The 25,063-nt window shown below is 35.2% G+C and overlaps 9 protein-coding genes, 69 non-coding genes and 1 pseudogene across 80 annotated transcripts; 36 read left to right on the top strand and 43 right to left on the bottom strand.

The window, feature by feature from the left end:
* Positions 1-40: 40 nt before the first annotated feature.
* On the top strand, positions 41-61 carry 21ur-4328. Its single transcript, NR_061834.1, has one exon.
* Positions 44-64, top strand: 21ur-5386. The gene has a single exon (NR_061833.1).
* A 225-nt stretch (positions 65-289) lies between these two features.
* On the top strand, positions 290-310 carry 21ur-2214. Its single transcript, NR_061832.1, has one exon.
* On the top strand, positions 291-311 carry 21ur-11256. Its single transcript, NR_061831.1, has one exon.
* A 135-nt stretch (positions 312-446) lies between these two features.
* Positions 447-467, top strand: 21ur-11958. The gene has a single exon (NR_061830.1).
* Positions 468-800: 333 nt separating this feature from the next.
* 21ur-4429 lies at positions 801-821 on the top strand. The gene has a single exon (NR_061829.1).
* A 293-nt stretch (positions 822-1,114) lies between these two features.
* On the top strand, positions 1,115-1,135 carry 21ur-2499. Its single transcript, NR_061828.1, has one exon.
* A 317-nt stretch (positions 1,136-1,452) lies between these two features.
* Positions 1,453-1,473, top strand: 21ur-9316. Its single transcript, NR_061827.1, has one exon.
* Positions 1,474-1,940: 467 nt separating this feature from the next.
* Positions 1,941-1,961, bottom strand: 21ur-4743. The gene has a single exon (NR_061826.1).
* Positions 1,962-2,118: 157 nt separating this feature from the next.
* 21ur-14219 lies at positions 2,119-2,139 on the top strand. Its single transcript, NR_061825.1, has one exon.
* On the top strand, positions 2,120-2,140 carry 21ur-3650. Its single transcript, NR_061824.1, has one exon.
* Positions 2,141-2,543: 403 nt separating this feature from the next.
* On the top strand, positions 2,544-2,564 carry 21ur-137. The gene has a single exon (NR_061823.1).
* Positions 2,565-3,061: 497 nt separating this feature from the next.
* M199.8 (Transposase) lies at positions 3,062-3,226 on the top strand (the record flags this gene model as incomplete). The annotated part of the gene is made up of 1 exon (NM_001028154.3): positions 3,062-3,226. One exon carries the CDS (start codon positions 3,062-3,064, stop codon positions 3,224-3,226), a length of 165 nt encoding a protein of 54 aa, NP_001023325.1.
* Positions 3,227-3,307: 81 nt separating this feature from the next.
* 21ur-3458 lies at positions 3,308-3,328 on the bottom strand. The gene has a single exon (NR_061822.1).
* Positions 3,329-3,929: 601 nt separating this feature from the next.
* 21ur-7243 lies at positions 3,930-3,950 on the bottom strand. The gene has a single exon (NR_061821.1).
* A 405-nt stretch (positions 3,951-4,355) lies between these two features.
* On the top strand, positions 4,356-4,376 carry 21ur-3362. Its single transcript, NR_061820.1, has one exon.
* A 485-nt stretch (positions 4,377-4,861) lies between these two features.
* On the bottom strand, positions 4,862-4,882 carry 21ur-10696. The gene has a single exon (NR_061819.1).
* A 38-nt stretch (positions 4,883-4,920) lies between these two features.
* 21ur-4935 lies at positions 4,921-4,941 on the top strand. The gene has a single exon (NR_061818.1).
* Positions 4,942-5,263: 322 nt separating this feature from the next.
* On the top strand, positions 5,264-7,406 carry col-135 (COLlagen; the record flags this gene model as incomplete). Of its 2 annotated transcripts, NM_001268929.4 has the most annotated exons (3): positions 5,275-5,434; positions 5,480-6,283; positions 6,572-7,406. In NM_001268929.4, the coding sequence occupies 3 exons, from the start codon at positions 5,275-5,277 to the stop codon at positions 7,300-7,302; spliced, it is 1,695 nt and encodes a 564-aa protein (NP_001255858.1). The 2 variants fall into 2 exon arrangements, with proteins under 2 accessions (NP_001255859.1, NP_001255858.1); NM_001268930.4 differs by having other exon boundaries at positions 5,264-5,434; positions 5,480-7,302.
* A 3-nt stretch (positions 7,407-7,409) lies between these two features.
* On the top strand, positions 7,410-7,430 carry 21ur-15141. Its single transcript, NR_061817.1, has one exon.
* A 396-nt stretch (positions 7,431-7,826) lies between these two features.
* On the top strand, positions 7,827-7,847 carry 21ur-13856. Its single transcript, NR_061816.1, has one exon.
* Positions 7,828-7,848, top strand: 21ur-12739. The gene has a single exon (NR_061815.1).
* A 548-nt stretch (positions 7,849-8,396) lies between these two features.
* On the bottom strand, positions 8,397-8,417 carry 21ur-7053. Its single transcript, NR_061814.1, has one exon.
* A 340-nt stretch (positions 8,418-8,757) lies between these two features.
* On the top strand, positions 8,758-8,778 carry 21ur-9998. Its single transcript, NR_061813.1, has one exon.
* Positions 8,774-8,794, bottom strand: 21ur-9594. The gene has a single exon (NR_061812.1).
* A 142-nt stretch (positions 8,795-8,936) lies between these two features.
* On the bottom strand, positions 8,937-8,957 carry 21ur-14457. The gene has a single exon (NR_061811.1).
* A 272-nt stretch (positions 8,958-9,229) lies between these two features.
* M199.9 (uncharacterized protein) lies at positions 9,230-9,615 on the top strand. Its single transcript, NM_001083229.2, has 2 exons — positions 9,230-9,415; positions 9,463-9,615. The coding sequence occupies exons 1-2, from the start codon at positions 9,280-9,282 to the stop codon at positions 9,552-9,554; spliced, it is 228 nt and encodes a 75-aa protein (NP_001076698.1). The 5' UTR covers positions 9,230-9,279; the 3' UTR covers positions 9,555-9,615.
* 21ur-3916 lies at positions 9,611-9,631 on the bottom strand. Its single transcript, NR_061810.1, has one exon.
* A 198-nt stretch (positions 9,632-9,829) lies between these two features.
* 21ur-12427 lies at positions 9,830-9,850 on the bottom strand. The gene has a single exon (NR_061809.1).
* Positions 9,831-9,851, bottom strand: 21ur-8644. The gene has a single exon (NR_061808.1).
* A 194-nt stretch (positions 9,852-10,045) lies between these two features.
* Positions 10,046-10,066, bottom strand: 21ur-9456. The gene has a single exon (NR_061807.1).
* 21ur-5111 lies at positions 10,047-10,067 on the bottom strand. Its single transcript, NR_061806.1, has one exon.
* Positions 10,068-10,435: 368 nt separating this feature from the next.
* 21ur-4799 lies at positions 10,436-10,456 on the bottom strand. The gene has a single exon (NR_061805.1).
* On the bottom strand, positions 10,437-10,457 carry 21ur-1159. The gene has a single exon (NR_061804.1).
* A 157-nt stretch (positions 10,458-10,614) lies between these two features.
* 21ur-12472 lies at positions 10,615-10,635 on the bottom strand. The gene has a single exon (NR_061803.1).
* 21ur-5174 lies at positions 10,619-10,639 on the bottom strand. Its single transcript, NR_061802.1, has one exon.
* A 300-nt stretch (positions 10,640-10,939) lies between these two features.
* Positions 10,940-12,130, top strand: clec-190 (C-type LECtin). The gene is made up of 7 exons (NM_070425.6): positions 10,940-11,037; positions 11,081-11,176; positions 11,246-11,446; positions 11,612-11,727; positions 11,790-11,866; positions 11,908-11,961; positions 12,009-12,130. The coding sequence occupies exons 1-7, from the start codon at positions 10,953-10,955 to the stop codon at positions 12,079-12,081; spliced, it is 702 nt and encodes a 233-aa protein (NP_502826.1). The 5' UTR covers positions 10,940-10,952; the 3' UTR covers positions 12,082-12,130.
* Positions 11,262-11,282, top strand: 21ur-3208. Its single transcript, NR_061801.1, has one exon.
* On the bottom strand, positions 11,714-11,734 carry 21ur-14830. The gene has a single exon (NR_061800.1).
* A 537-nt stretch (positions 12,131-12,667) lies between the features above and the next one.
* On the bottom strand, positions 12,668-13,879 carry M199.7 (PAN-3 domain-containing protein; the record flags this gene model as incomplete). The annotated part of the gene is made up of 6 exons (NM_001356938.2): positions 12,668-12,802; positions 12,970-13,088; positions 13,138-13,314; positions 13,364-13,496; positions 13,543-13,653; positions 13,697-13,879. The coding sequence occupies 6 exons, from the start codon at positions 13,877-13,879 to the stop codon at positions 12,668-12,670; spliced, it is 858 nt and encodes a 285-aa protein (NP_001343595.2).
* Positions 12,852-12,872, bottom strand: 21ur-2286. Its single transcript, NR_061799.1, has one exon.
* A 107-nt stretch (positions 13,880-13,986) lies between the features above and the next one.
* On the bottom strand, positions 13,987-14,007 carry 21ur-1510. The gene has a single exon (NR_061798.1).
* Positions 14,008-14,310: 303 nt separating this feature from the next.
* On the top strand, positions 14,311-14,331 carry 21ur-1412. Its single transcript, NR_061797.1, has one exon.
* Positions 14,314-14,334, top strand: 21ur-12697. Its single transcript, NR_061796.1, has one exon.
* Positions 14,335-14,410: 76 nt separating this feature from the next.
* On the bottom strand, positions 14,411-14,431 carry 21ur-9810. The gene has a single exon (NR_061795.1).
* Positions 14,432-14,512: 81 nt separating this feature from the next.
* Positions 14,513-16,224, bottom strand: clec-189 (C-type lectin domain-containing protein; the record flags this gene model as incomplete). The annotated part of the gene is made up of 6 exons (NM_001028152.2): positions 14,513-14,609; positions 14,656-14,798; positions 14,938-15,056; positions 15,128-15,301; positions 15,840-15,963; positions 16,201-16,224. 6 exons carry the CDS (start codon positions 16,222-16,224, stop codon positions 14,513-14,515), a joined length of 681 nt encoding a protein of 226 aa, NP_001023323.2.
* 21ur-12365 lies at positions 14,665-14,685 on the top strand. The gene has a single exon (NR_061794.1).
* 21ur-13791 lies at positions 14,669-14,689 on the top strand. Its single transcript, NR_061793.1, has one exon.
* On the bottom strand, positions 14,825-14,845 carry 21ur-9592. Its single transcript, NR_061792.1, has one exon.
* 21ur-3932 lies at positions 14,828-14,848 on the bottom strand. Its single transcript, NR_061791.1, has one exon.
* Positions 16,225-16,819: 595 nt separating the features above from the next.
* M199.136 (PAN-3 domain-containing protein) lies at positions 16,820-18,371 on the bottom strand (the record flags this gene model as incomplete). Its single annotated transcript, NM_001307165.1, has 6 exons — positions 16,820-16,892; positions 16,940-17,079; positions 17,125-17,249; positions 17,297-17,485; positions 17,728-17,896; positions 18,099-18,371. 6 exons carry the CDS (start codon positions 18,369-18,371, stop codon positions 16,820-16,822), a joined length of 969 nt encoding a protein of 322 aa, NP_001294094.1.
* Positions 17,480-17,500, top strand: 21ur-8046. Its single transcript, NR_061790.1, has one exon.
* A 197-nt stretch (positions 18,372-18,568) lies between the features above and the next one.
* Positions 18,569-18,589, top strand: 21ur-456. The gene has a single exon (NR_061789.1).
* Positions 18,590-18,738: 149 nt separating this feature from the next.
* 21ur-15351 lies at positions 18,739-18,759 on the bottom strand. Its single transcript, NR_061788.1, has one exon.
* Positions 18,760-19,002: 243 nt separating this feature from the next.
* On the top strand, positions 19,003-19,023 carry 21ur-2660. The gene has a single exon (NR_061787.1).
* Positions 19,024-19,056: 33 nt separating this feature from the next.
* On the bottom strand, positions 19,057-19,077 carry 21ur-2818. The gene has a single exon (NR_061786.1).
* On the bottom strand, positions 19,058-19,078 carry 21ur-9605. Its single transcript, NR_061785.1, has one exon.
* Positions 19,079-19,237: 159 nt separating this feature from the next.
* clec-188 lies at positions 19,238-21,492 on the bottom strand (annotated as a pseudogene). The gene is made up of 5 exons: positions 21,316-21,492; positions 21,002-21,188; positions 20,656-20,958; positions 19,353-19,495; positions 19,238-19,304 (listed from the first exon to the last, which is right to left on the bottom strand). Coding segments are annotated over exons 1-5 (877 nt in total).
* 21ur-11889 lies at positions 19,552-19,572 on the bottom strand. Its single transcript, NR_061784.1, has one exon.
* 21ur-5727 lies at positions 19,553-19,573 on the bottom strand. The gene has a single exon (NR_061783.1).
* Positions 19,633-19,653, bottom strand: 21ur-8783. Its single transcript, NR_061782.1, has one exon.
* On the bottom strand, positions 19,993-20,013 carry 21ur-3248. The gene has a single exon (NR_061781.1).
* Positions 19,994-20,014, bottom strand: 21ur-14496. The gene has a single exon (NR_061780.1).
* Positions 20,119-20,139, bottom strand: 21ur-4744. Its single transcript, NR_061779.1, has one exon.
* 21ur-5195 lies at positions 20,122-20,142 on the bottom strand. The gene has a single exon (NR_061778.1).
* Positions 20,202-20,222, bottom strand: 21ur-11199. The gene has a single exon (NR_061777.1).
* 21ur-7545 lies at positions 20,780-20,800 on the top strand. Its single transcript, NR_061776.1, has one exon.
* Positions 21,493-21,705: 213 nt separating the features above from the next.
* 21ur-8680 lies at positions 21,706-21,726 on the bottom strand. The gene has a single exon (NR_061775.1).
* Positions 21,709-21,729, bottom strand: 21ur-3261. The gene has a single exon (NR_061774.1).
* Positions 21,710-21,730, bottom strand: 21ur-10949. The gene has a single exon (NR_061773.1).
* A 448-nt stretch (positions 21,731-22,178) lies between these two features.
* Positions 22,179-22,199, bottom strand: 21ur-96. Its single transcript, NR_061772.1, has one exon.
* An 88-nt stretch (positions 22,200-22,287) lies between these two features.
* On the bottom strand, positions 22,288-22,437 carry M199.135 (uncharacterized protein; the record flags this gene model as incomplete). Its single annotated transcript, NM_001307164.1, has 1 exon — positions 22,288-22,437. The coding sequence occupies one exon, from the start codon at positions 22,435-22,437 to the stop codon at positions 22,288-22,290; it is 150 nt and encodes a 49-aa protein (NP_001294093.1).
* A 650-nt stretch (positions 22,438-23,087) lies between these two features.
* 21ur-3709 lies at positions 23,088-23,108 on the top strand. Its single transcript, NR_061771.1, has one exon.
* A 366-nt stretch (positions 23,109-23,474) lies between these two features.
* Positions 23,475-23,495, top strand: 21ur-13498. The gene has a single exon (NR_061770.1).
* A 70-nt stretch (positions 23,496-23,565) lies between these two features.
* 21ur-6608 lies at positions 23,566-23,586 on the top strand. Its single transcript, NR_061769.1, has one exon.
* Positions 23,587-23,688: 102 nt separating this feature from the next.
* 21ur-5204 lies at positions 23,689-23,709 on the bottom strand. Its single transcript, NR_061768.1, has one exon.
* Positions 23,710-23,843: 134 nt separating this feature from the next.
* Positions 23,844-24,130, top strand: M199.134 (uncharacterized protein; the record flags this gene model as incomplete). Its single annotated transcript, NM_001268928.1, has 2 exons — positions 23,844-23,952; positions 23,997-24,130. The coding sequence occupies 2 exons, from the start codon at positions 23,844-23,846 to the stop codon at positions 24,128-24,130; spliced, it is 243 nt and encodes an 80-aa protein (NP_001255857.1).
* A 520-nt stretch (positions 24,131-24,650) lies between these two features.
* On the top strand, positions 24,651-24,671 carry 21ur-4598. Its single transcript, NR_061767.1, has one exon.
* A 222-nt stretch (positions 24,672-24,893) lies between these two features.
* On the top strand, positions 24,894-24,914 carry 21ur-2520. The gene has a single exon (NR_061766.1).
* Positions 24,915-25,063: the final 149 nt, after the last annotated feature.

Raw genomic sequence — 25,063 nt, 5'->3', positions numbered from 1 at the left:
TCATTTTGTTTATATATTTAGATAATCCATTTGTCAAAATTATTGTGGAAAAAAACATTTAAACCCGGAAATTGAATTTTTAAAATTATTTCTACCAGTGTTCATTCCCTTTTTTCTAAAGTTTTAAAATATTCATCAAAATCTAATCAAAACCAGTATTTTTGTTTTCCAATAAAGATTTTTGTGCAATATTGGATAATGCAAACATAATCCGAATTTGATTTTTTGTTAAGTTAACAGAGTACGTTTCACAATTCTTATAAAATATAGATACAAATTTTTTGAGTGGTTAAGTGATCGTTACACTCAAAATAAAAAACTGCGTGGCCTAAATATTAGGTTGTCTGCAGTACACGCCACGCAGTTTTCTTATTTTGAGTGTAGAAATATGTGAAATAAAACTGTTTCAGTAAAATATTTTATTGAATGCTACGCATTGTGATTACTTTAAGCCATATTTTTTAAACTGAATTGTTTGTAAACTGTCCATTAAAAATTTTTGTGGAACTAATGAAACAGTAGGAAAAACAATTAAAACTTTTAAACAAATATTTCGAGAAAATACAGTCAATTGAAACCTGTTAAAATGGTGAATCAATAATTTTAATCTGTGAAAAAGAAGAATTGTAAATGTGATAGATAACATTATGTGCCTTAAAAGAGGATTACCGCCAGTGGGGAAATGATTAAAAACCATTTATATGGTCATTTCAAATATCTCGTGCTGGAAATTTTCAGTGTTTTTAAATTAATATTGTTTCATCAACTTGATAAATTGGTCCTAATGATTAAACAGATAATACGGTTAATACGGTTAGGGGTAATTATTCCATTTGCGTGGTCAATTTCGTTCCAGTTTTTGCAGAAATTAAAATATTTGAAACTTTGAAGTTTTTCAAGAATTCTAGAAAAATGTTAATCTCAAATGTTTTCTTTTCAGAAATTGGCCCAAAACTACTGGACATCAATGAAAAGCATTTTCTATTTTTTTTTCGTAAAATTCGTACTTTTTATAGCATCAGACCAAACAATACTTTCTCAAAAAAAATTTAGGTTCTAAATTTTTCCTGTTTCAACTTTCTTATTTACAGCTAAAATTTCTACCAGTTTTTGCTAAGAAAACTCGTTTGTTCCACTTTTACTATTATTTTAGTAATTTTCTGAAAAACGGCTACACTTACAATTAGACATAAATATTATTCAATTTTCCTTGTGGAAAAGCTCCGATCGATAGAAATAATTTTTGAAGAGTTATGTATTTCTCAAATTGAGAAATTCAAAATCAACAGGCAACTCAATTCAGAATTTGATTTTAACTGTTTGAAATTTCCAACTTGTTTCCTAACTTACAAATTCCAAACAAATTATAAAACGATTTTCTTTTTTCAGCCGAACAAAAAAATTTAACAGCTTTATTATGTTCATTTCAATTCGAGCTGATTTCTACGCTAGTCCTGTAACGCCCCCGTGCTAAATTTTTTACAAATCTATGTAAACACTATGAGTGATACAAAATGTATATTTCCAAGAAAAAAAACACACAAAAATGACCGCTGGTCTGAAATTTCAAAGTTTGAAGCCGACATTTTTAGTACGTTTTGATGTGAATAAATAGAAAAACAGTAAAATTAAAGGTTTTTTTTAAACATTTTCAGTATTTTTTTTGAATTTGTAAAAAGTGGTCTGAAAAATAAAACAAAAATATTATGCACTAAAAACTATTTTCCAGGGACGTCCCTCATAATAGTCTATCATTCAAATTATTATTTTTTTTAATTTTCTGTTTCATAGTTTTGTGATAAATATATTCATATGGAATTCTGAATTTATGGATATTATCCTGATTTTCATCACTTTTTTTTTAATTTTTGAGAGTATTTCCTTAAAAATTCGTTGAATCGTGATATACGTTTTGCCAAATTTTGGGTCAAATATAATTTCATGAAAGTGTAGCGTTCGCAGTAAAGGTAAAACATAGTTAAACATTTTATTTTGAACCTGAAACAGTATTCATTAATTAGTTTTTTTTTTCAGTCTGATAATCGGAATGTTCTGATTGTTTTTTCAATTTATCATGTTTCATAGTGCTCATATATTTCGATTTAAACTTTGCTTGTATTGCATTGAAGGGTTCCATAGAGATTCAGAAACAATATGCGGAATGGTCTTGCCGCGCGTTTAGTCATCATTTTCAGCAGTTTCTGTGTAAAATTCGTGTAGATCACGCGTAGATCACAAAGAATTTGTAGATGACAATAAAATAAGCAACAGAACAATGATTCCAGAGATAAATATTTTGTGATATACATGTGATCTACACGAATTTTACACAGAAACTGCTGAAAATGATGGCTGAACGCGCGGCAAGACCATTCCGCATAAAAGCGCCGCCCTTTAAAGTCATAAAAGTGAAAAAAACAAATGCACTGTATATTATGAGTTTATATAAATCAAGTAACAAGCTTTAAAAAAACCTGGAATTTTTGAAAAAAAAAGTCCTGTTTCATTGCTTTCACATAACTCAAGACTATTTCGTTAATCATTCCAGTCTCTAAGAACAGTTTAAAAATCAATGAGTTTCATTCGTTTTCTGCGAATTTTAGTTGTGAAATACTGTGTTTTTGATTTATTACCAAAATCCTGACTGCAAAATTTAATTTCAAAAGTGTCAAATTTTAAATTTTAATCATAATAAACACAAATAAATTAGGATTTCTTTCGAAAATTATTTTAGAATTTTATCGGGCTTAATTTCACATAGAGACATAAAAACTCGACACATTTTGTTCATTTGCCAAATTGTGGCATGTTTCATAAGTTACAGAAAATAGTTTGCATAACATTATGATTTGATCTGAGCGGGCGGGATGTTAATTGTCGTTCACCGATAAAAGTTTTTTTAAAAGCTAAACAAGAAACATCATATACTTTTTTAAGCTGCAGTGGCATTCTTAACATTATTTTATGCAATTAACGTTCACGTTAAGTTTTCCAACCCAAAACAGGTAAATTTTACTTTTTTGCAGCCGACATCACGCGGGTCGTTTCAGAAAGCAGCAAGATGGCAGACAAATCAGCTTTTGTGCCAGTCGATGCCATCGGAAACCACAAGAACACGGATCTTGACGTCGACATAGGACGACAAGTTGTTCGGAACAAAGCCGCAAAGCCAGGAAAGTTCCAGTACAAGAAGTCATCCACCTATCAGAAAACCTATGCTAAATAGACCTTCTTCTTGAAACATGGAACTTTCAAAAAAAAATTGTGTTGAAACGGTTTTCATACTATAGGACCTAAACAAATAATCGTCACAAATAATCGGTACAAAACAAGAACGGAAACTTGTTAGAAAATATAACAACATTGTGAAACAGCAGAGTTTGGAAAAATTGCTCCCTAATAGTTTTTCACCTTTTCACTTTGAAATGAAATAAAAATAAAATTAATAATTCAATTATTGTTTTTATAAAATTGAATATTTGACAGCAACGTGAAACAGTAAAAATTTTAAAACAAAATGACCGCATTGCCCACTTTGAATTTTTTTCACACTTTTAAAATATTCCCCGGTCTCGATAAGAAATAAGTTGGGATGTGGAAATTAATGACTTGGGAAATAATCAAAAAGTTATGGAGACTATTCTAAAAGTTTGACTCCGGTTGGTAAGTTTTTGGAACCCAGAAATTGTCCGCTGCGTCGGAACCCCTATTACAGTAGAAACGTTGCAACCGATAACTTGCGCCCATGTGATGTCGGTTGCAACCTTTTAGAATGCTCCTGATTGCCGGTTGTTGTCATGTGCGATGGACCTTGCAAGAAGTTGGACAGTGTTGCGATGAGTCGGCCGCAGTGCAAGTGAAATCGTAGGCGGAGCTTAATATCAGCGGAGTGTCGTTGTGTCGTTGTTTATTTTTGTGCAATTGTGTTATTTAGAGGTATATTAATTTTATTACACTTTAAGTTTAAGCAATAATTATAATAAGATATTGAAACAGTTGATTTTATAATATTTTCACTGTTTATTTGTTTTTCCATCACTAAAAGTGAAATCATTGAAAGCAGCTCCATTTCTAAATTTGATTACTTTGTACCGCATGTTCTGAAATTGTTAGGAATGCGGATGGAACATATAAATGCATCTCCTAACACTTTTTCTAACAGGGACCAGGAGGGCAAGCAAAACTACGAGAATTAGATATGTTGGAAGCAAAGAGACCACGGATATTTGCAAAAAAAAATATCGATGGAGCCCGGGAAATGTCGGTGGCTCAACTCGTGTATCGACTTTTTCCGGCAGAAATTTTTTGATGTTTCAAAGTGTTTACGAAATGTTGGAAAAAAATCGCACGGGCATTGTGTGTTTTGTGCAATTATAAACTTTCTATTATTTTTCTGAAACCATTTTTTCAACTATGACGGCTATCGTTGAGCCGGTCTAGGAGTACGGTATTGTTAAATGAGTTTTTAACAACATTTTATGGATATTTGCATTTTTTGGTATCCAATAAAATTGTTAGAAAATTACTAGGCATTCTTATTAACTAAGCAAAACCGGCAGATGTCGGGCGCTTATGGTGTGAGAATTCAAAATTTATTTGAAGAAAATATTGTTTGTGTTGGGAATAAAAGATTGAAGGTCTCCAGTTTGATTTTGTGTGTCACATTGAACTTCATTGAATACTGAGAAACAAAATTTGAGACACAATTACTCAAATTAATATTTATTGGCAATTTGACTTCTTGCAAACATACATTAGATCCAATTTTTTGGAGGTTATTATTGAACAAAATTAAATACGTGAATGTTGAAAAAATTCGTCGGAAGAGTGTATTCCGATATATTAAATAAATTTTGCATCAAATAAAAATTTGCCGGTTTCACTATCTTAATAAATGTTATAGAAATAATGTAAAATTGATGAAACATCTTCAATCGAATCTATCGTAACTTACAATTAGAAAAACAAATTACGCTTACCGTTAAAAAATTTTTTTTGGAAACATCACATTTTTAAGTAAATCTGAATCCAAAACTATTGTGTCACAAGAGTGTAGGTTGATCATTTGAACGTGCTTGCCTATATGGTTTTTCTCACTTTGATCTTTTTCTGAGTCATATCCGCTCTTGTCACGTAGAAATTTAATATTCCAGATCGAAGTTTTGCTCGTTTTTTCTATGAAATATGGATTAATCCTTCAACTTTCAAAACATAACGTATCAATATCGGGACTATAAAACCCAGAGCCCTCAAATTGTGAACTCAAGAAAAGCCATGTGGGCCATTTTTGTATTTATTGTACCAGCGCTCGGGTATAATATTCGATATCCCTCCTATGAACCAAATCGACAATATGGCCCATATTCGAATGATGTTATTCATTATGATGATGATGATAGCGGTTCTTATGAACGGGATAGTCGTTCCCATGAAAGTAAGTTAAAAAGTAAAGAATTTTACAAATAAGCATTGGTTTCAGAAGAAATAGTGTACCTTCCTGGACCACCGGGACCTCCGGGACCTCCAGGGACAGGAACAGGAAAAGACGGAGTTCCTGGAACAAATGGAAAGGACGGGACTCCCGGAGATAAAGGAGATACAGGAGACAAAGGCGACAAAGGAGATACAGGAGCTCCTGGAGTAGGAGTGAAAGGAGACCCTGGAGCACAAGGACCACCTGGAGAAAAAGGAAAGGACGGTGACAAGGGAGCTCCTGGAGCTAAGGGCAGCAAAGGAGATGATGGAAAGAAAGGAGACAAAGGATCCAGCGGCGAGAAAGGAGAGAAGGGATCACCTGGCCAGAAAGGAGATAAAGGCGAAAAGGGAGAGAAAGGATCCAATGGTAGTCCTGGATCAAAGGGCGATAAAGGAGAAAAAGGAGCGGATGGTAATCCAGGCCCGAAGGGTGACAAAGGAGCCGATGGTGCAAAAGGAGCTGATGGGACACCAGGATCAAAGGGTGACAAAGGATCCGATGGCGCAAAAGGAGCTGATGGTAACCCTGGTTCGAAGGGTGATACAGGTGACAAAGGAGAAAAAGGAAGCGATGGTGCTAAAGGTGACAAAGGAGCCAACGGAACCCCTGGCTCGAAAGGTGATAAAGGAGAGAAGGGAGCCGATGGTGCAAAAGGAGCTGATGGGACACCTGGGTCGAAGGGTGACAAAGGAGCCGATGGTGCAAAAGGAGCTGATGGTACCCCGGGTCAGAAAGGTGACAAAGGAGAAAAAGGACTCGATGGCCCGAAAGGTGACAAAGGGGCCGACGGAACTCCTGGAGCAAAAGGTGATAAAGGAGACAAGGGAGCCGATGGTGCAAAAGGAGCCGATGGAACTCCTGGATCAAAAGGTGACAAAGGAGAGAAAGGACTCGATGGCCCAAAAGGTGACAAAGGGGCTGATGGTGCGAAGGGAGCCAATGGAACTCCTGGAGCAAAAGGTGATAAAGGAGAGAAGGGAACCGATGGTGCAAAAGGAGCCGATGGAACTCCTGGAGCAAAAGGTGATAAAGGAGAGAAGGGACTCGATGGCCCAAAAGGTGACAAAGGGGCCGACGGAACTCCTGGAGCAAAAGGTGATAAAGGAGAAAAGGGAGCCGATGGTGCAAAAGGAGCTGATGGGACACCTGGGTCGAAGGGTGACAAAGGAGCCGATGGTGCAAAAGGAGCTGATGGTACCCCGGGTCAGAAAGGTGACAAAGGAGAGAAAGGACTCGATGGCCCGAAAGGTGACAAAGGGGCCGACGGAACTCCTGGAGCAAAAGGTGATAAAGGAGAAAAGGGAGCCGATGGTGCAAAAGGAGCGGATGGTACCCCAGGATCAAAGGGTGACAAAGGAGATAAAGGACTCGATGGCCCAAAAGGTGACAAAGGGGCCGATGGAACTCCTGGATCAAAGGGTGACAAAGGAGAGAAGGGAGACATTGGTCAGCCCGGTCAAAAAGGCGACAAAGGTGAAAAAGGACAAGATGGCCAGCCTGGACAGAAAGGTCAAGACGGACAACCTGGACAGAAAGGTGACAAGGGAGATAAAGGTCAAGGCGAGAAAGGGCAGGATGGTCAACCAGGACAGAAAGGTCAAGACGGACAACCTGGACAGAAAGGTGACAAAGGAGAGAAGGGAGACATTGGTCAGCCCGGTCAAAAAGGAGATAAAGGCGACAAGGGACAAGATGGTCAGCCTGGACAGAAAGGACAAGATGGTCAGCCTGGACAGAAAGGACAAGACGGACAGCCTGGGCAAAAAGGTGACAAAGGCGAGAAGGGAGAAAAAGGAGAGAAGGGCGAGAAGGGACAAAAAGGATAATGCATTTTTCAATTGTGTTCTTCTCTCACTGTTTGTATTAATGATTAATTTATCGAAGAATGTTTCGATTTAGTACTGAATAAATTATTCGATGTGTATTCAATTATTCAAATAAAGAAATCTAGGCATGAGTAAAAAATAAAGAAGAGGAGCAGACGTGATAGCTATGACAATGTTTTCTAAAAAGTTAAAAAAAAGAAAAGAGTATCTTCAGCAACTCATACCACGGAAAGTTGAACTGACAGATGTTCAATTGTATACCACTAATTTTAGGACATACCATATATTTTCTAGTAGTCAACTATTAGAGACTGGAGCACTAACCTTCAAACGCTTTTTTAAATTGGAGATCAATAGCGATTCGTTTCAAAAACTCATCTTTTTGATCAGAAATTAAATAAGATTGTGGATTTCTGTGACAAAAATGCACAATAATTCAATAATGTTCGTAAATTGACAAAAAATCATCGAAAAATATACTGTTCCAGAAAATGTTTGTAACTTTTTTAAATAATGAAACGAGATTTTCTGTATTTTAGGCTTGTTAGAGAAAATAGTTACAAAAAACATTATCAATAAAGAAAGTATAGAGAGGACAATGAAGAAAATCGCTACAAATGTATACTTTTGGGCATATATACACCTATATGTGGGATGCAATCTCAACATGTCGTTGACTGAAACAGTGCGATGGTGAAACAGTGCGATGGAGCAGTGCAACAAACTCTGAGACGACTAAAAATGCTTTATACTTTTATGGTTTTTACGGAGACCCGGCTCCGCAGTACTTCCAGAATTAGGGATATTGATACCAAGTGGATTATGAAACCTGTGAATTATAAGACCCGCCAAAATCAGCAGGACCGCCCATAGATGCATGATTGACTTTGGAGTGAAATAATTACTATCTTATGTAATGGAACGATTCCAAGAATTACGCTAAAAACACATGAAATAAAAGAAAATCGTGAAACAGATAATTTTTAGTTTTTTTAGATACATTTTTAAAGCTTATATCGAATTATTGGTAATTTTGTAATTCGTGGATTCAAGACTGAAATGAACTTGTGTATTTTCATGAATAAAAGCTTACATGTTGTAGAGCTAAGAAGAAACCATTGAATATTGAGGGACTGCATCTAAAGTGAGAATTTGAAACAGAAACCAAATGAAAGAGAAACTTTGAGATTTGAAATTAAACGTCAGCAACAAATGTGCTCCAATGTACAGAGACAATACAGAAAGCTGTTTTTTGAAAATTGTATTGGTAAAGTGCAATCAAAATTAAATTGGTGGGTTTTACAATTTGGGATTATTAATGAACTACCGTAATTTTCCAAATTAGATTTGCACCCTCAGTGACTTACTTAGGCAATTTATAGTTTTGTTGTCTTAAGTTTTATCAAAATATGTTCCAATATTATTATAAAATGTCGAAAAATACTTTGCTATTATTTTGTTAGTTGACATATTTCTTAAAAATTACCCAGAAATATTTTCAGCAACATTAAGTTGAATCTTAAAAATATTTCGAATCATTACAAGATTAATTTTTACGTGACTTTTTTGTTGGTTTTTTGGACGTTTCACGCAAAAGCGGTTTTTAGTGAAATAGAACATAAACTGTGTATTCAGAAGCAATTCCAGAAAAATAATTGGAATAAAGTAATTAGGTTGGAGAAAAAGGTAATTTTTAACAGTCAAATTTCTGAAAAAATAAGTAGCCCCTGGAATTGCAGATAAAGGAGGCTACCTCCAGAACAAAACGGAAAAGTTACAAAAAATTTATATGACGTCAAGAAAAACACATGAGATCAAGTACCGTAATATGTGGGATGCAATCTCAATGTGTCCTCCTTTTCGAAAACAAAACAAAAAAACCATTTTCCTCCTAATGTTTTGGAAACAAAACGCTCCACTTCCTGGTTTCAAATACTATAAAAACAGTGCACTGGAGTTTCTTTGTTATCCGTCAAAATGACTAAGTTGCTCCTGATCTTCCTTGTTCTGACTGCCTTCGTTTCTGCCTCATATTCCTATGGTTCTTACGGAAACCCAGCTCCGCAGTACCCCCAAAACTCGGGATATGAATACCAGATGGATTATGAGACTTGTAAGTGTGTTTGGTAGATTTTTATGATCCGAAACCCAATATTCCAGACGACTTGAAAGATTATCGCGGACCACGTGGATACCGTGGACCACCAGGACCACCAGGGCTGCCAGGAGCTCCGGGACCAGACTTGGAGTGATATAATTGACTATTGCTTTTGCAATTGAAAATGAAATAAATGAATCATAATTGGCAGTAGAAAAAATGGTACCCTTATTAAATCTGAAGCATTCACATGAAACTATAAGGGCATTGTGAAACAGGAAATGATTGATTTTCTGCTTTAACAGTCAACGTTGAAAACCAATCCTAAAACATAAAATTTGGTTGTAAAAGAATGAAAATCGCTCAAAGCGGTATCTGCGGCGCATAATTTCCAAATCAGTTTCATTTATTTTTGACGACGATTCAGAGGCTAAAAGTATCTACCTGATAACTACTCAAGTCGGGTTGATAAGTTTTTTAAGGAAATTATGAAACGGAATTTTTTTGTTTGGAAACATATTAAAATAGTACTTCTTATATCAAAATGTGTGTTTATAATTTAAAAATGAATTTCTTCTAATCTAAACAAATTTTTAATATTGAATATTTTTCCGTATTTCTTTCTGAAAATCTAATTTTAAAAAAACTATTTCTTTCTTTACATCAATTGAGAATGCAATTTGCGTCTGTATTTACAGCCAACATGAAACGGCAAGATTTAAAAAAAAAACATCAGTATCGTTGTGATCATAGCGTGTTAAGAACTTCTTTGCAAAACCAGATGAATTTTTGTTTTATTCAGGAATTTTTTTCTTGGTGCTACGGTAGCCGAATTTTACATACGAAGTTTGAAGTCTGAAGCATTCACATAAAACTATAAGAGCATCGTGAAACAGGAAATTATTTTTTCTGCTTCAACAATTAACGTTGAAAACCAGTTTGAAACCATTCAAGTTAGTTGTAAAAGTTTGAAAATTGCTCAAAAACGTGTCTGCGCCGCATAATTTGCTTATCAGATTCATTTATTTTTCGCCAACGATTCTCAGAATTGTGGCAACTAATCACTATTACAGACTAGTTTTTTGAAGACATCATGAAACTGATTCGTTTTTCGGAAACATATTAAAATAGTATTTTTATATCTGAATATTTTTTTTTTCATGCAACGATTAAGTTTTTTTTTCTTGAAACATCAATTGAATTATAAGAGCATGCTTTTTGAGAGTCTTCTTCTACTGATTGGAATCAGCAATTTTCGTCTATTTTTAAAGCCAACATGAAACGGCAAAATTAAAAAAACATTTTGCAGAGCAAGATGAATGTTTTTTTTTAATCCAGGGAGTTGCTTTCTTCTTGCGCTACGGTAGCCGAGATACCAAATCGATTAAAATCATGTGTGATGTTAGATGTCTAAACATACATGAGGTGTCCCCGGAAGTTAATCTTTACCAACGCTCCCGAATTTTCTATGTTTTCAGACATGGTTCGTCACTTCCTTATACAGTCCTGCTATAAATATTGAGCCCAAACAGATCCAGAGCATCGAAGAAAAATGATCAAGGCTTCTCTTGTTTTTTTCGCTTTCTTGGCTCTTGCTTCCGGAAGAAGACACCATTATGACTATTATGATTGTGAACGTAAGTTTTCTGAAAGCATAAAATTCGTAATCCTAAAATTCAGCTGAACGCGGGCCGCGAGGGCGTGAAGGACGTGAAGGACCACGTGGAGCTCAAGGTGCCCCAGGGCCAAACGGAACCGGATTTTTCTGGCCAGGAAGTGAGCAACTTTAAATATTTATTTTTAAACAAGGTTTACTGTTTCAAAGGATTATTAATTTATTTTCAGCATGCGAGCAATCCGATTGTCCAGACGGTTGGATCTCGGTTAATCGAAAAATCAATAATGATGTAGAAAAGAAATGGTGCATCAACATGTTCTGGAACCAAGCAACCAACGATTTATATAAAACCTCGGAAAAAGTGTGCAACAGCTATGGTGGTGTGATGACTGGATTCAAGGACAAGGGGGAATTCATTTCTGTTTTTGGTGAGTTAGGTCGTGGAGTATAAAATAGTTTTTTTTAAGTGTAACGACATTTTCCAAAACAAATGAGTTTTTGGATAGTCCATATTCCTTGCCTAAAAAAATCCTTGTAAATTGTTTACCCAAAAATGAAATTCCCAAAAAATATAAGCAGACAATTATTTTCAGCTCTACTCAAAAATCGATTCCCGAACATTAAACCTGTATCACAAGTTATGATTGGGGCACGCAGATTGGAGACATGTGCTTCGATATCGAATTTTGGCAATTGTACGATAACAAAGGTATGCATCAATCTACATGCTATATTGATCATTTGTTTTCAATCTACAACTGTACATTTCAGGGAACAAAATGGACTGATCTTGTAATGTCGATTGATTCCTTTTTCAATGAATTGCAGCAATCTGCCCGTTTCTCACCGTAAGAAACATCTCAAAGCGCAAATAAATTAATGTTTATAGATTGAAAAAATGTATTGTTGCCAATCCGACAAACTTAAAGTTATATGTGGCCAAGTGAGTTTCTCACTTATAATTATTTGATAACATAGGTATGCTTGCAGCTGCAACGTTTTGGAAAGTGACTATCCTCAGGATTTGTTCATGTGCGGAAGATTCGCTCCGTGTAAGAAATAATTTATGGAATTGTGTGTTTGCAACTATTCAAATAAATATGTCAGCATTCAATTTTAAAGCATTGAAAAATCTTTTAAAAAATTATGTCGAACGTCATAAAATAAGCCATCTCTCTAAAAATTCAGCACATTTTTTATAAAGTTGCAAGTTGAAAAAGTCAAAACTGAGCAGGCCCTCGTCTTACAAAGTTATTTTGCAACATCCGTCATTTAACGGGCTCCAACTTGTGCTTAAATGTGTCTAGCAATAATAAGAAAAATTGCAAGAAAGTTTTCATTTACTCAAACAAAATTGATCTAAAAGAGCAACATAAGACTTTGAAACTGGTTTGAGAAATTTCACTGCTACTATCAACAATATTTATGAGCCAATTCAACATGTTTTGCAGTAAAGACACGAGGAAACTTACAAAAACAAAAATTTAACTGCAAAATAAAATTGTCTTTCTAAAACTATTAAATATCATCTATTTTAAAGCATCTTTTGCACATATCGCATACGAAATAGGAGTAGTGAACGATGTTCCGCACCTGAATTTAAAGTGGTATTTTTGTTTGAAACATTATAACAACTCACTCGACATACTCTATCTTTCCGTCGTTTTCACCATTTCACCCACAACTACCATACACTGTTTGCCTTCTGTAGCGCCAGCTGAGGAATCAGTCATAAATTGATAAACATCAAAGTTTTGTACACTTTGGTCATGCCTTGTGAATCCCTGAAAAATATTTTATTAACATGCCTGAACTTTAAAATTTTCATTTTTAAACTTTATGCACAACGACCGACTGTTTTTCATCAATAAAGCTTTTTATAAGTAAAGAACATGAAACAGTTGAAATTTGTTCTTCATGCTACAGTAACAAAATAAGTATGACTACTCACGTCTATGCTCATGCAATTTCCTGCTGTAGGAGTCTCTTGGCACTCTTCGGTTCGTTGCCCATCAATTCTAACGTAGACCGCCTCAACGTTTTCTTCCACCCGGCAGGTTTGAAGTTTAGCTATCAGTTTTCAATTGAACATACTAACCTAATGTACATACTAACTCACAAACAACCCTCTCCAGTTCTTCTTTGCTTGCCAATCCACTCAATCCGTTGTCATACCCATTACCAGCGCAAATATTTATAGCCTTATCGTATGACATTGAAGCTTTTTCAATAAAAGTAAGACACCTATCAGCATTTGGTCTTCTATAAAAAGCGTCTGCTTCACACCGATTTAGTGCTGAAAAAATAATTTTAAAAACTTTTCACGGTGGATTTCCTTAACTCACAATACTTCTCAAATTCCCAATGAGTCCCGGTAAACGTAATTGTGTAATTTTGAATTTTTGCGTCGGTAGTTGTCGTAGATGCATCGCCTATTAGAGGAGAGTCTTCCATATCGGGACATGAACCTTCATCAGCCTGAAATTTTGTTATGCCTTTTTGTTGAAACAGAAAAAAAGAGTACCTTGAGCTTAAACGCCACTTTCGTTTTCCCTTCTCGTGAGGTTTTTTTCACAGTCCATGCAGCTTTGAATTTACATGTGAAACAAGTGCCCGATGTGTCCAGCACTGCTGTCTAAAAACTACAAAATTTTCAAAAATATTTATTCTCAACATACCACACAATCTTCAGTTTCATAGCACTTTTGTGCACACTTAGGCCATTCCATGGAGTTCATTGCTTCACAAAAGTCGATATCTTCTTGTATTCCCCAAATAATTACCATTTTTTGATAGAAAGATTCAGTTGAATTTATAATTATTAAAATAAAAATAATAGTCGCTGTGAAAATAGTAGACATTGTTCAAATGAAACTGAAACGCAAAATTGAGAATTTTTTGAAAAAAAACTTGTTGCCAAGTTTTTGGCACGTACTTCAAACAAAACGTGGTTACTAGGAGATTCTCGACTTTCACCACGAATATTCAAACGCTAATAGTGTCTGGTTCAGGCTTTGTTATTTGATTGAAACAGGAATTTCTGTTTATGTACATTTTTTTAAATGTATATCTGAAAATTAGACAATTTTGTATTAATTTTTTATCTTCATCAAAACAGTTTTTCAGTAATGAATTTGCTTTAAAAAATAAGAAAACTTCATATGAAATGTCTTCTTTCGGGAAACTAAGAAAACAAAAAAGTGCTCATCATTGAATATTGTCGTATATTGAAAAACTACAAATACAATTTCAACATTGTTTCAAAAGATGCCACTTTTTTCAAAAATCCTAATGTTTTGTAATTGTTCTTGGTCACCTAAATCAATTGTCCCAAGTTAGTTTGGTGAGAAATTAAATCTAAAGATGGTCGTTTTTGTTTTCTTTATTGAAAACTCCAATTTAGTAGTAAATAAACAGTTTTTGGAAATATCACTTACAATTAACACAAAATTGAAACTGGAAAAATTAGTTAATATAACGTTTAATTTTATCATTTATTTAAGAGTAGGGACAATAAATTGCATGGAAACATTGTCTATTCTACAGCCACATAACATATACGAAATCGAGTATGAAGTGGATATTTCGCATCTGGAATAGATTGTTTCAGTTTTGTCAGAAAATTATAGCGACATACTCTGCAAATTCAATTTTTCCATCGTTTACCCCATCGCAAACTGAAACCATACAATTTTTGCCATCTGTGGCGCCAGCTGAGGAATCAGTCATAAATTGGTAGGCATCAAAGTTTTTTACACCTTTGTCATGCCTTGTTAATCCCTGAAAAAATTTCAATTCAATTGTTAAGAAGCGATTGGCAAAAAGAAACAGTTTCGTATAAACAATGTTCTTTATAAGTATAGAGCATGAAACAGTTAAAATTTGTTGAACATATTATAGAAGAAATATGACTACTTACGTCTATGCTCATGCAATTTTCTGTTGTAGGTGTTTCCTGGCACTCTTCGGTTCGTTGCCCATCAATTCTCATGTAAATTGACTGAAGTTGCTTCTGGCTTCGAGAAGTTTGGAGAATAGCTATAAAGATGCTAAAGGTTTTGAGAATTGAAATTGAAAAAAGAAGCTCTGATTATCAAGGCAAAACCTACAAACGACTGCATTGGCTTCTAATTGACTTTCCAACCCACTCAAAGTGGCACCAAACTGAACGCAAGAAGCCTCTGCTGCAGAATATGTTACATCAGTTTTTGTAACAGAAGTAAAACACCAATTAACGGATTCTCTTTTGAAGAATGCCCATCCTTCCTCACATCGGCTCATTGCTGAAAACAATTAATAGTAGGCACGGAAGATCATGAAGGCGAGACTCTACGCACCGCCCTTTTAAATAAGTGTTCTGCGGCCGACATTTCACGGATCAGCGGGTTGGGCGCAAACTGGGAAACGTCGGTCGCAGTCAAAGCTGTGCGGCAACCGGCATCCAACTTGTCGGTTGCCGAAAAGTTGCAGAACTTTTCAGTGTTCGGCAACTTCAGCAAGTGCCGGTTACCAAAAATCTCGGTTGCCGCACAGCCCTGGTCACAGTGACATAGGCGAATAAGGCTGTAAATAGTTGAAGTGGTCAAAAATGTTTTTAATGTTTCACGATAGTTTTAAGAGTACTCTCAGAATTTTTTTGTCATTTTTTTGTCAGAACACTTTTGTAAAACAAATAAATTTGCTAGCAGTTTAAGAGTACATTTCAAACTTTACTCGTTTCCATATACTCGAAAATCTTGTACATTTTTTATTTCTGCGTGTAAAAAAACATAGTGTATTGTCAACTTGAAAAATGATTTTCTAGCGTTATTCCAAACTTACAAAACTTCTCAAAAGTCCCGATAAATGTTATTGTGTAATTTTGAATTTTTGCAAAAAATGTTGTCGTAGATGCATCGCCTGTTACTGGGGAACCTTCAATATCGGGGCATGAACCTTCAGCTGTCTGAAAATTAACGAACCTTGATGATAAGGGCTTACCCTAGGAATCCAATTCACGGCCTCACGGCATCACCCACGCCGCAAGTATAGTGCGGCGCAGACCTCCGAACGTGTCGGCCGCTTCCAAATAACTACCTCTTCGCACTACGTTGCGCACGCACCAAGCTACTCATTTCACGCCAAGCTGCGGAACCCCGAACGTGTCGGCTGCTTCCAAAAGCCACACTTTTTGAAAACTTACCTTAACCTTGAAAGCCACCTTCATTCCTTCCGTTTTTGAAGTCTTCTCAACATTCGATACTCCATCTTCAAATTTACATATACCACAAACTCCCGACTCCACTTCCACTTGTACAGCAGTCTAAAAACTCCACAAAACTCTTTAAAAATGCATATATTCTCAACATACCACACAATCTTCAGTTTCATAGCACTGTTGTACTCAGACCATTCCAAAAAAGTAGTTGATTTCACAGCTATCAAAAGTTTCTGGTGTTCCCCAGACTATTATCATTTTTTGGAAAAATGATTCAGTTGGCGATGAATTTAATAGAAGAACAATAGTTAGGAAAAAAGCCGACATTGTTGCAGAAAGTCTGCAAATTTTATTTTTTCTGTTGCAAAAATTTTGTGGTGCACAAAACATTGAAAAAAAACACTTGGTTACTAGGAAAATTATGAATTTCTGAGAATGGGCAAACATTAAAATTTGACATGGAAGCGTATCTAGTCAGGTTGGACCAAAATAATATTGAGACTGCATTGATAACAGTAATCTAAGGATACAGAAGAAGAAGAAGAAGAAGAAGAAGAAGAAGAAGAAGAAGGTTCAAGTTTCAAAAATATTTATTGGGCAGTGTTTACAAGTTCCAAACCCACGCTTCCCGCCCACACATATACGCCTGCGCAGGGAGTGACGTCATAGTGGTGCAGCTGAAAATTATAGTTCTAATTGATTGAAACTTTTCTATGGATTCAACCTTTGAACGGTAGCCACGCTTTTTTTTCCTGAAACCGTTTTGATGACAATGCAATCATCATCGCTTCCATCACGGGCGCCAATACTTGAAGCCCATTTTGGGTATGCAACTGTAGACATGGGATTAATGAACGTAAAGCCCTAAACAAATGGTAAAACAGTAATTTTCAAAATAGTTAAGCTTACACTCTGAGACATGCAATTCGGAGTGTCTGGAGTCGACTGACAAGCTTCTGTTCGTTTCCCGTCAACTCTCATAATATAATCTGTACTGTAAGTTGCTCTGTCCTCCTGCAGGCGTTCAGCAAGGTCTGGAAATCTTTTTTGGAATCAATTTTCCTTTTCAGAAAAAACTAACAAAATAACAAATCTCCTTCCTCTTCATTTACCGGTCCCGAGAAAGTTGCATTATATTCGCTTTTACATCTCTCAACTGCTGTCTCATATGATATTTGTTCATTATAGCCTGCGATTCCGGCTCTAAAACAATAATCACCGGATTCTCTTGGCGAATAAGTCCAGTAATCATCGGGGCATGCGATTTTGGCTGAAACATGAAAATTTGAGATTGGAAGAGAGCTCCTGCTGTCGCCCTCACGGCGTCACCCACGCCGCATGTATAGTGCGACGCGGAACCCCGAACGTGTCGGCCGCTTCCAAATAAACATCACTTCGCTGCACACACGGCGGCGCCCGCATTCCGCGCTCGTAAAGGCTCGAGCAAACCCGCGGAGCGTCGGTCGCAGTATATCTGCGTCCATGAAAGTCTCTCACTGAATTCAAACTCACATTCAACAAATACACCCCACAGTCCGTTTTCGTAGCGGACTGTGTAAGTTATGTCAGTAGGGTTATTGTATTCCCCGTAAAGCAGTAAAAACCCGGGTGCATTTTCCCCGTTGAAAGTTGGCGGGTTGGTTCCAGATGGACAAGTTTTCGAAGCGGGGTCTTTGGTGATCTGGAAAAATATACCTGATTTTGTGGTTATGGGGCTATGGTACACTAGGCCTCCTACGAAGACGAGGCGCGAAAAGGGCACACCGCGTCGGCCCTACTCCCGCACCCCCACGGTTGCGAGTTGGTGATCGCAGACCTCGTTTGGCGTCGGCTGCGCATTCAAAAATTTAATGAAGATGCTTCGAAGACGAAACTGAACATACTTTGAAAGAAACTCTCTCCCCGTCTTCTTTAGTCAATTTCTTGACATAGCCGATTATATCGTATTGATACCAATGACATTCCTTCTCCTTATTCTCATGTGCAAGCACACATCCTGGCTCATTTGCACATCCTTTGACACATTCATTCCAATCAGTGATTGTTGTAATATTTGGACTACCAGCTTGGTGTATTGTTCCAAAAACAGATATCATCCAGTCATCACAGAAAGCTTGCTGGGAAAGGACAAGAAATATGAGAGGTAAGAGCAACATTCTTTAGAGAATGACGGGAGTGTACAAAAAAAGTTTTCTCAGAGAAACTCACGGAAGGTACTTCTAAGAAATGACAAGCCATAACTCTTGTGCATAACAACGCTTCTTTTTTAGTCCTTGGAAAAGTTTCACTTCCGCGAAAATTGAACTATTGTTTCAAGTTCGGCATATAAGTTTGTGATTTATGTAATGCATAATGTGCAAGGAATCTTATATAGAGTATCCGATTGCGATATAAATATGAACTTCTAGAATTCCGCCTACACGGGGTACGTCTCAAAGATGCAAGCCCACTGACCTGGCAGAAGACCAACTGAACAAGCAGCAGATGACCTGGCAGATGTATATACTTTTGAACAATTCCTCGTAATGACCAACTGAACAAGTAGCGAAGATGTTGTGCATTGGAACTAGAATACAACCCTCATAAACAGTAATACTTATAATTGATAATGTTAGCATGATGAAACAGCGATTATATTTTGGCAAAAATCAAGGTTTTGCTAATCGTAAGAATTGGTAAGCCATAACCACGCCCCATTCTTGAGTTCTTGAAAAAATTAATCTTCGGATGTATTCAACCACTGTTTCAAGTTGGTCATATATTCTTCACTTGTCGGCCGAAGCTCATTCTGATTAGACTAAAAAGAAAATACCGTCCGTTTTGTGAACCCAACGTATAACTCGATCGTAGTCCAAAATCTGAATGGCAATAATTTTTGTGACAGATAATAATGAGATGTTGAAACAGTCGAAAAATTCTGGGCAGTAAGCCAATTCAAGAAAATCAAAAAAAATCAAATTTTTATTGTAAATATGTTAATATTTAAAATGATGTTTCCCAAATGACCCAGATTACCGAAAAATCAATAAACCCAAGCCCGCTTGCCACACATAACACCAAGTGCAGGAAGAGTTGTATCCGCGTTGCAGCTGAAACAAATTTACAGTCTTCAAATAAATTTCCTCTCCGATTCAAACCTCTGAACATCTGCCACAATTGGGTTATTTCCGTTGAGTACCAAAACAATGCAGTCGGATGTTGAGGTTGCACGGGCTCCTGCATCAGTCTTCCAAGTGTAAGGAGCAACTGTTTTTGCTGTGGAGTCCGTGAACATGAAGCCCTGAAAAATATTGATAGTAGAAATTTCGTCAGATCTTACAAAGTGAACCGTACGGTCTCTGCTTATATGGTACCAAAATCGTTTCTTAAATTAAACATTGAAAATATTGAGAAAGTGAAACATGATAGAGATTCTTATTTACAATTGAAGTTGTGATATTAGTTTTGAACTTGTATTTTTGTCAGTTCTAATAGAATACTGAAACGGATAAAATTTGCTATACTATTTGGAGCAATCGTTTATCTTTGCAATACACTACTAACGTTCAGACTTTTGCAATCCTCTTTGTTCGGGTTTTTTTTTCGAAAAAAATAAGTTATTTCCAGTTAATTGATTTCAAAATTACTAGCGTACTTCATTTTTTCATAAAATTTTGAACTGTTTTCGGATTCCATTGGGTACCATCCTACTTGACAAAATTTTGCCTGGCACCGCATTTTGAATGAAAAAAATAATATTTGCTAAAATTTACCCACACACAACAACACTCGTTCTGATTTATAAAATGACGTGCCATAATGGATCGTTAAAATAAAAACTGAAAATATTGAGAAAGTGAAACATGATAGACAATTATTTTCAGATACCATATTTTTCCTACGCTTTTTAGGCAATAATAATTATTATAATCTACGTCATTGTCATTATCGTTTGTTAAATTACATCTTGAAAATATAGAGGAAGTGAAACATGGTAGAGATTTTTATTAACAATTGAAGTTGTGATATTAGTTTTGAACTTGTATTTTTGTCAGTTCTAATAGCATACTGAAACGGATAAAATTTGCTATACTAATTGGAGAAATGTTTTATCTTTTTAGACACACTACTAACGTTCACACATTCGCAATCCTCTGTATCTCGGTTTTTTTTTCGAAAAAAAAGTTTTTCCCAGTTGATTTTTTTTGAAAACGACTAGCGTACTTCAATTTTTCATAAAATTTTGAACTGTTTTTGGATTCCATTTGGTACCATCCTACTTGACAAAACTTCGCATTTTGACTGGAAAATAATAAATTTTCTAAAAAAAAATAAAATTTGTTAAAATACAAACTGAAAATATTGAGGAAGTGAAACATGATAGACAGATTTTTTTTCTGATACCATTATTTTTCTTTACTATTTAAATAAGTAGTTTATCTTTTTCAATGCACGACTAACGTTCAAACTTTTACAATCCTCTGTGCTTGGGGTTTTCTGCCGTGGTCCTCTTCCCATGTACACGTAAAAGATAATCGCGGTTTCCAGTTTGCGCTAAACGTTTTTTCATCGTCGCTGCCAACAGTTCAAACTCTGCAATCGTCGCTGGTCCAGTGAACACGTTGTTTTCCATGCTCGGACAAGCGTTCGCAGCTTCTGTGTACGGCGTTCCATTCGGTGCAATTGGAGTGACAAAACACCATTCAACACCGCCAGGTCGTTGCACAAATACGTATGAGGTGGTTATGGGACACGCGTATTTTACTGAAATTTCAGATTTTCTTCAAGAAACACTAGAGGTATTCACAAGTGAAGGTAAATTTCCAGATATTGTTCGCAAAGACTATTGTGTAGTTGTACTGCATTCCGAATCCTTGCGCCCAGAAATATATTTTTGCAGTTGCAAAACCTTCCAGTTTTGTAGTCTTCTCCACTGTACTAATGTTGTTAAGAGCAAACCACGAGCATTTATTTTCGTTCTCATTATATGCAAGCTGAAAAATTATTTCAAAATTGCTTTACCAACTTTGAAAACCGAAGCAACGGACATCTCGCGAGCTCATACTGTCAAACAAAAATTCCATTGAAACCCGCGAGGCGTCGGGAGCTGCCTAAACTCACCGCACACTCTGGCTTCTCATAGCAAAACTCGACGCACTCCTTCCATGTAAAGTTTCTAGTGTTGGTCCAATTGAAAGACACCGGCTTTCCGTAAACTTCTATCATTGAATAATCAGCTGTTGCTTGACTGTTTGCAATATAAAAGCATATTACAGAAGCTGCAAATGTTGGACGCATGTTGCACTAGTTTAAGAGTCACTTGTGAACAAAAAAGCAAAAAATGAAGCAAATGCAAAATGCCATGCTAAATTTGAATTATTTGGTTTTGTGCAACTGCAGTTTCCTTTGTTTTCAAAATTTGGAAAAAAAGCAACGCAACTGAACATTTTTCGTGCAAACTACAAAGAGTCAAAACACGGAGGACAAAAAAAATTTTTTTTTAAGTAATACCTCTTTTTGTCAACCTAGTGATCAACCTGGGCGAAGCGAAACGTGTGAATTAAATAATTATTTGAAACAGTCGAAAATTTTTTTGCAGAAATGGTAAATGAACAACTTATGATGATTTACCCTGCATTTTTACAAGCTTTGAGTCTTCGAATTTACCTTTTTCCCTCAAAATTTTTAGAGTAGCAAACACGGAAAGGGCTCATTTTTGCCTCTTGTCCTATTTTTCTGTAGATTTCCGGGGGGTTTTACGGGGGTTAAAAAACTTTTTTCTACATTATTTTTTTTTGTTTCACGAATGGTACATTTCTTACGAATTTGTTAAATGTTTTCCAAAAAAAAACTCATCGAAATTTCAAGGATTTTGATATGCATTCCTATAATTGCGCCTTTTCCCTGCACAAAACGCTTTCGCAGAGCGAATCTTGTTGGATGTATGATAAAAGTATAACTTTTTCTAATTATAACAACGAACTTAGTTGGCCTATTTTGTCACAGTGATTGAAATTAAGGAAGTGTTTATTTAATAGTTATGTGAAACAGTCGAAATTTTTCTCTAAAAAATTCGAGCATTATATAAAAACTTTATTCAATAAGGGTCATTGTTGTAGTATCACAAGTCCTCGTTGGCTTCACACTTCCTGACCCAGCTTCAGAATCCTCCGATGCATCAGTGGAAATTCCATTTTGCAATTTCTGTACTTCTCCGCCATCATATCCATTGCTCTTTGTCATACTTGAAAAATCGTTCAAAAATAGTGAATATTGATTTGATAATCAGTGAGATATTGAAAATTAAAGATATTAAATTAAAGTCCAGAACTTTTATTAAGGTTATGTTTATGAAAAGTAGTAGCTAGCTGAACACATTATCAGACAAAAGTTATTATATTTTTTCTTGAAATTTCAGACTGAATCTCACTTTAAAATGATCCTAGTGTTTTGAGGTCAATTGTGTTACTAGCACTAAGGCTTTTTTGTTTAGCCCTTGTGTTTTTGAGCTGAAAAACTTTGCCTAAAGTCAATGCTTTTTTATTGCAAGTTGCTGGAATGATCATATCAAATTTATCAAATTTCAAAGTTAGAAATTAAAATTTGACTGAGACGTTTTAGGTCTTGGATTATACTATTCACGGCCACGAAGCGTTTGACATGATGTTCATTTTGAATATTAACTTTCCGTAAAAATTAAATTATTAATTTTTCTCGTGTTATAACTTCCACATAACTGCTAAACATGCCAGAAACAATAATTTTGGAATGTAATTCTAACAAAATATGCATATACGGTAGTCAAAAAACTTGAATTAACTTTTCAAAAATTTTGAATTAAAAATACTGTTTCAATGATGCGTTAAATATTTGAAATATTGTTAAGTAATTGTTCTATGTTCCGTGTTGATGTCCAATCAGATATAGCAGTTATTGGAAAACTCAATTTTTTTCTGGTTTACACATACCACGAATATTCAAGTCAAATTTTATAAAATTTCACGTGTATTTCGAAGTGTAATTCCTGGAAAACGCTGCAATTTTCAATTGGGAAAGAGTGACGTCACATCGTTATTAAATAAATGAGCCGCTAATTATGTATATCAAAACGCAGGGTATCAAACGGTGTTTCCCAAAGATATTGCATTAGCGCCCTAATATTCCGAATTGTTCAAGTTTTTATGATATAAAAACTCCTTATTGGAAAAAAGCTTTTATGAACAAAACAAAACCTGGTTCAAGGTTCGTATAAAACTTTTCAATTAAAAAAAATTAATCATTATTAATAACATTTAGTTTTTCAAGTGTGATTTTGCAAAATTTCACCGTTTCAGATTCTCCGGATTAGAAAAAATCGGTGTCGAATAATGTTTTTATGCAAGAACTGGTTGAATCAAACACTAATTAAAAATACAAATTAACGCTGAGTTTCGTGTTTTCACCGTCTCAGGATTAACAATTTTCAAAATAAACATTTTAAAAATACAATTATTTACGAAGAAATTTACGAAGTTACTATTTTCTTGAAAAAACTTGAAAAATATATTAAAAACGTGAAACATTAAAACTACTCCAAATGTCACCAAACTCACACAATTCAATCATTTACTATTATTCTTCTCTTCTCACATCGTCTCTCACATTGCGCAATGTATATTGAAATTCAAGTTGGCGGTATCGGTATCATTCTTCTGTGCATAATCTGCTCGGTGGTTTGCTGTATTCTGGCGAAGAACCGAAGAAACAGGAACAAATACGGTAATGGTGGAGGAATGCCAAACAACACAACCAAATATGCTCAGCCGCCAATGGTTGGCCCCGGACGTCCTGGAGCACCTTACGTCGAGAATGGAATTCCACCACCACCACCTGCTGGACAACCTGCTCCAAATTTAAAAACATTTCCAACTTTAGAACCAATTTCAATAGAGCTTGATCAGGTTTACAGTTTTTGAATTCTGTTCTGTGAACAAAGATTAGGAAAATTGAAACATTTTTCTGGATAAATGGTTAATTTTGTTAATTGAACTTCAGCTTAAAAAATTTAAATTATTGATTCAAAGTAAACAAACAATTTTCCTGGCCAATCACAGAACAATGTTGATACATAGGTTGAAAAAATTGTTTAAAACAACGTATCATTTCTTAATCAAATATTTACAGTTTCAGTTTTCCTATAAATATGCATTTAATTTTCTTGTTGCCAATTGAGTAGTAATTTTTTTCATGTTCTCAATCTAGAAACAAGTATTCACTAGAAATAATTAAAATTCAAACAAACTTTGCACAATTTTTCCTACTTTACTTGCCTATTTTGAAAAAATCAGGAAATCAACATTTAATTATCAGCTTATAAAAAAACCACAGGAAAACTGCCAAACACAAAATGTGAAAAGTCCCCCAAAAAATACTGTTTCGGTACTTTTATATTATTGATTCCTTTAAAACACTTTCGATGGACCGCTTTTCGTTCATATATTAAAAATTTAATATTCAATGATGCATCTCAACCGAAATTTGAGATTTTTCAAAAACATACACATCTATTTTCTCAACTTGCACTAAAAACTAAAAAAGTTGTGAGTTTAAAAAACTAAATTTTCACATCAGTCAGAAGATAAATTCCAGAATTTTCTCAACGAAAATAAATTGCTCTGTTTTACTCTGTTGTTAATTTAAATGTATTTATTCAATTTCATTAACATACAACAAAAAAATTTAACAACAATCAATTTGAGGATCAAAATGTGAAGTTTTTGCAAAATTGAATTAAATTTTGCTGCAAAGTCTTCATGTACATAACAATATTATTTTTTGCTTTAAATTAGTCACAACTGTCGAACCTAAAGCAGAAATGTTATTTTTTCAC

This window comes from Caenorhabditis elegans, chromosome IV (assembly GCF_000002985.6).
Source record: "Caenorhabditis elegans chromosome IV".
Taxonomy (NCBI): Eukaryota; Metazoa; Nematoda; class Chromadorea; order Rhabditida; family Rhabditidae; genus Caenorhabditis; species Caenorhabditis elegans.
Note: the sequence above shows the minus strand (reverse complement) of the source record. Positions and strands in the feature narration are given on the sequence as shown.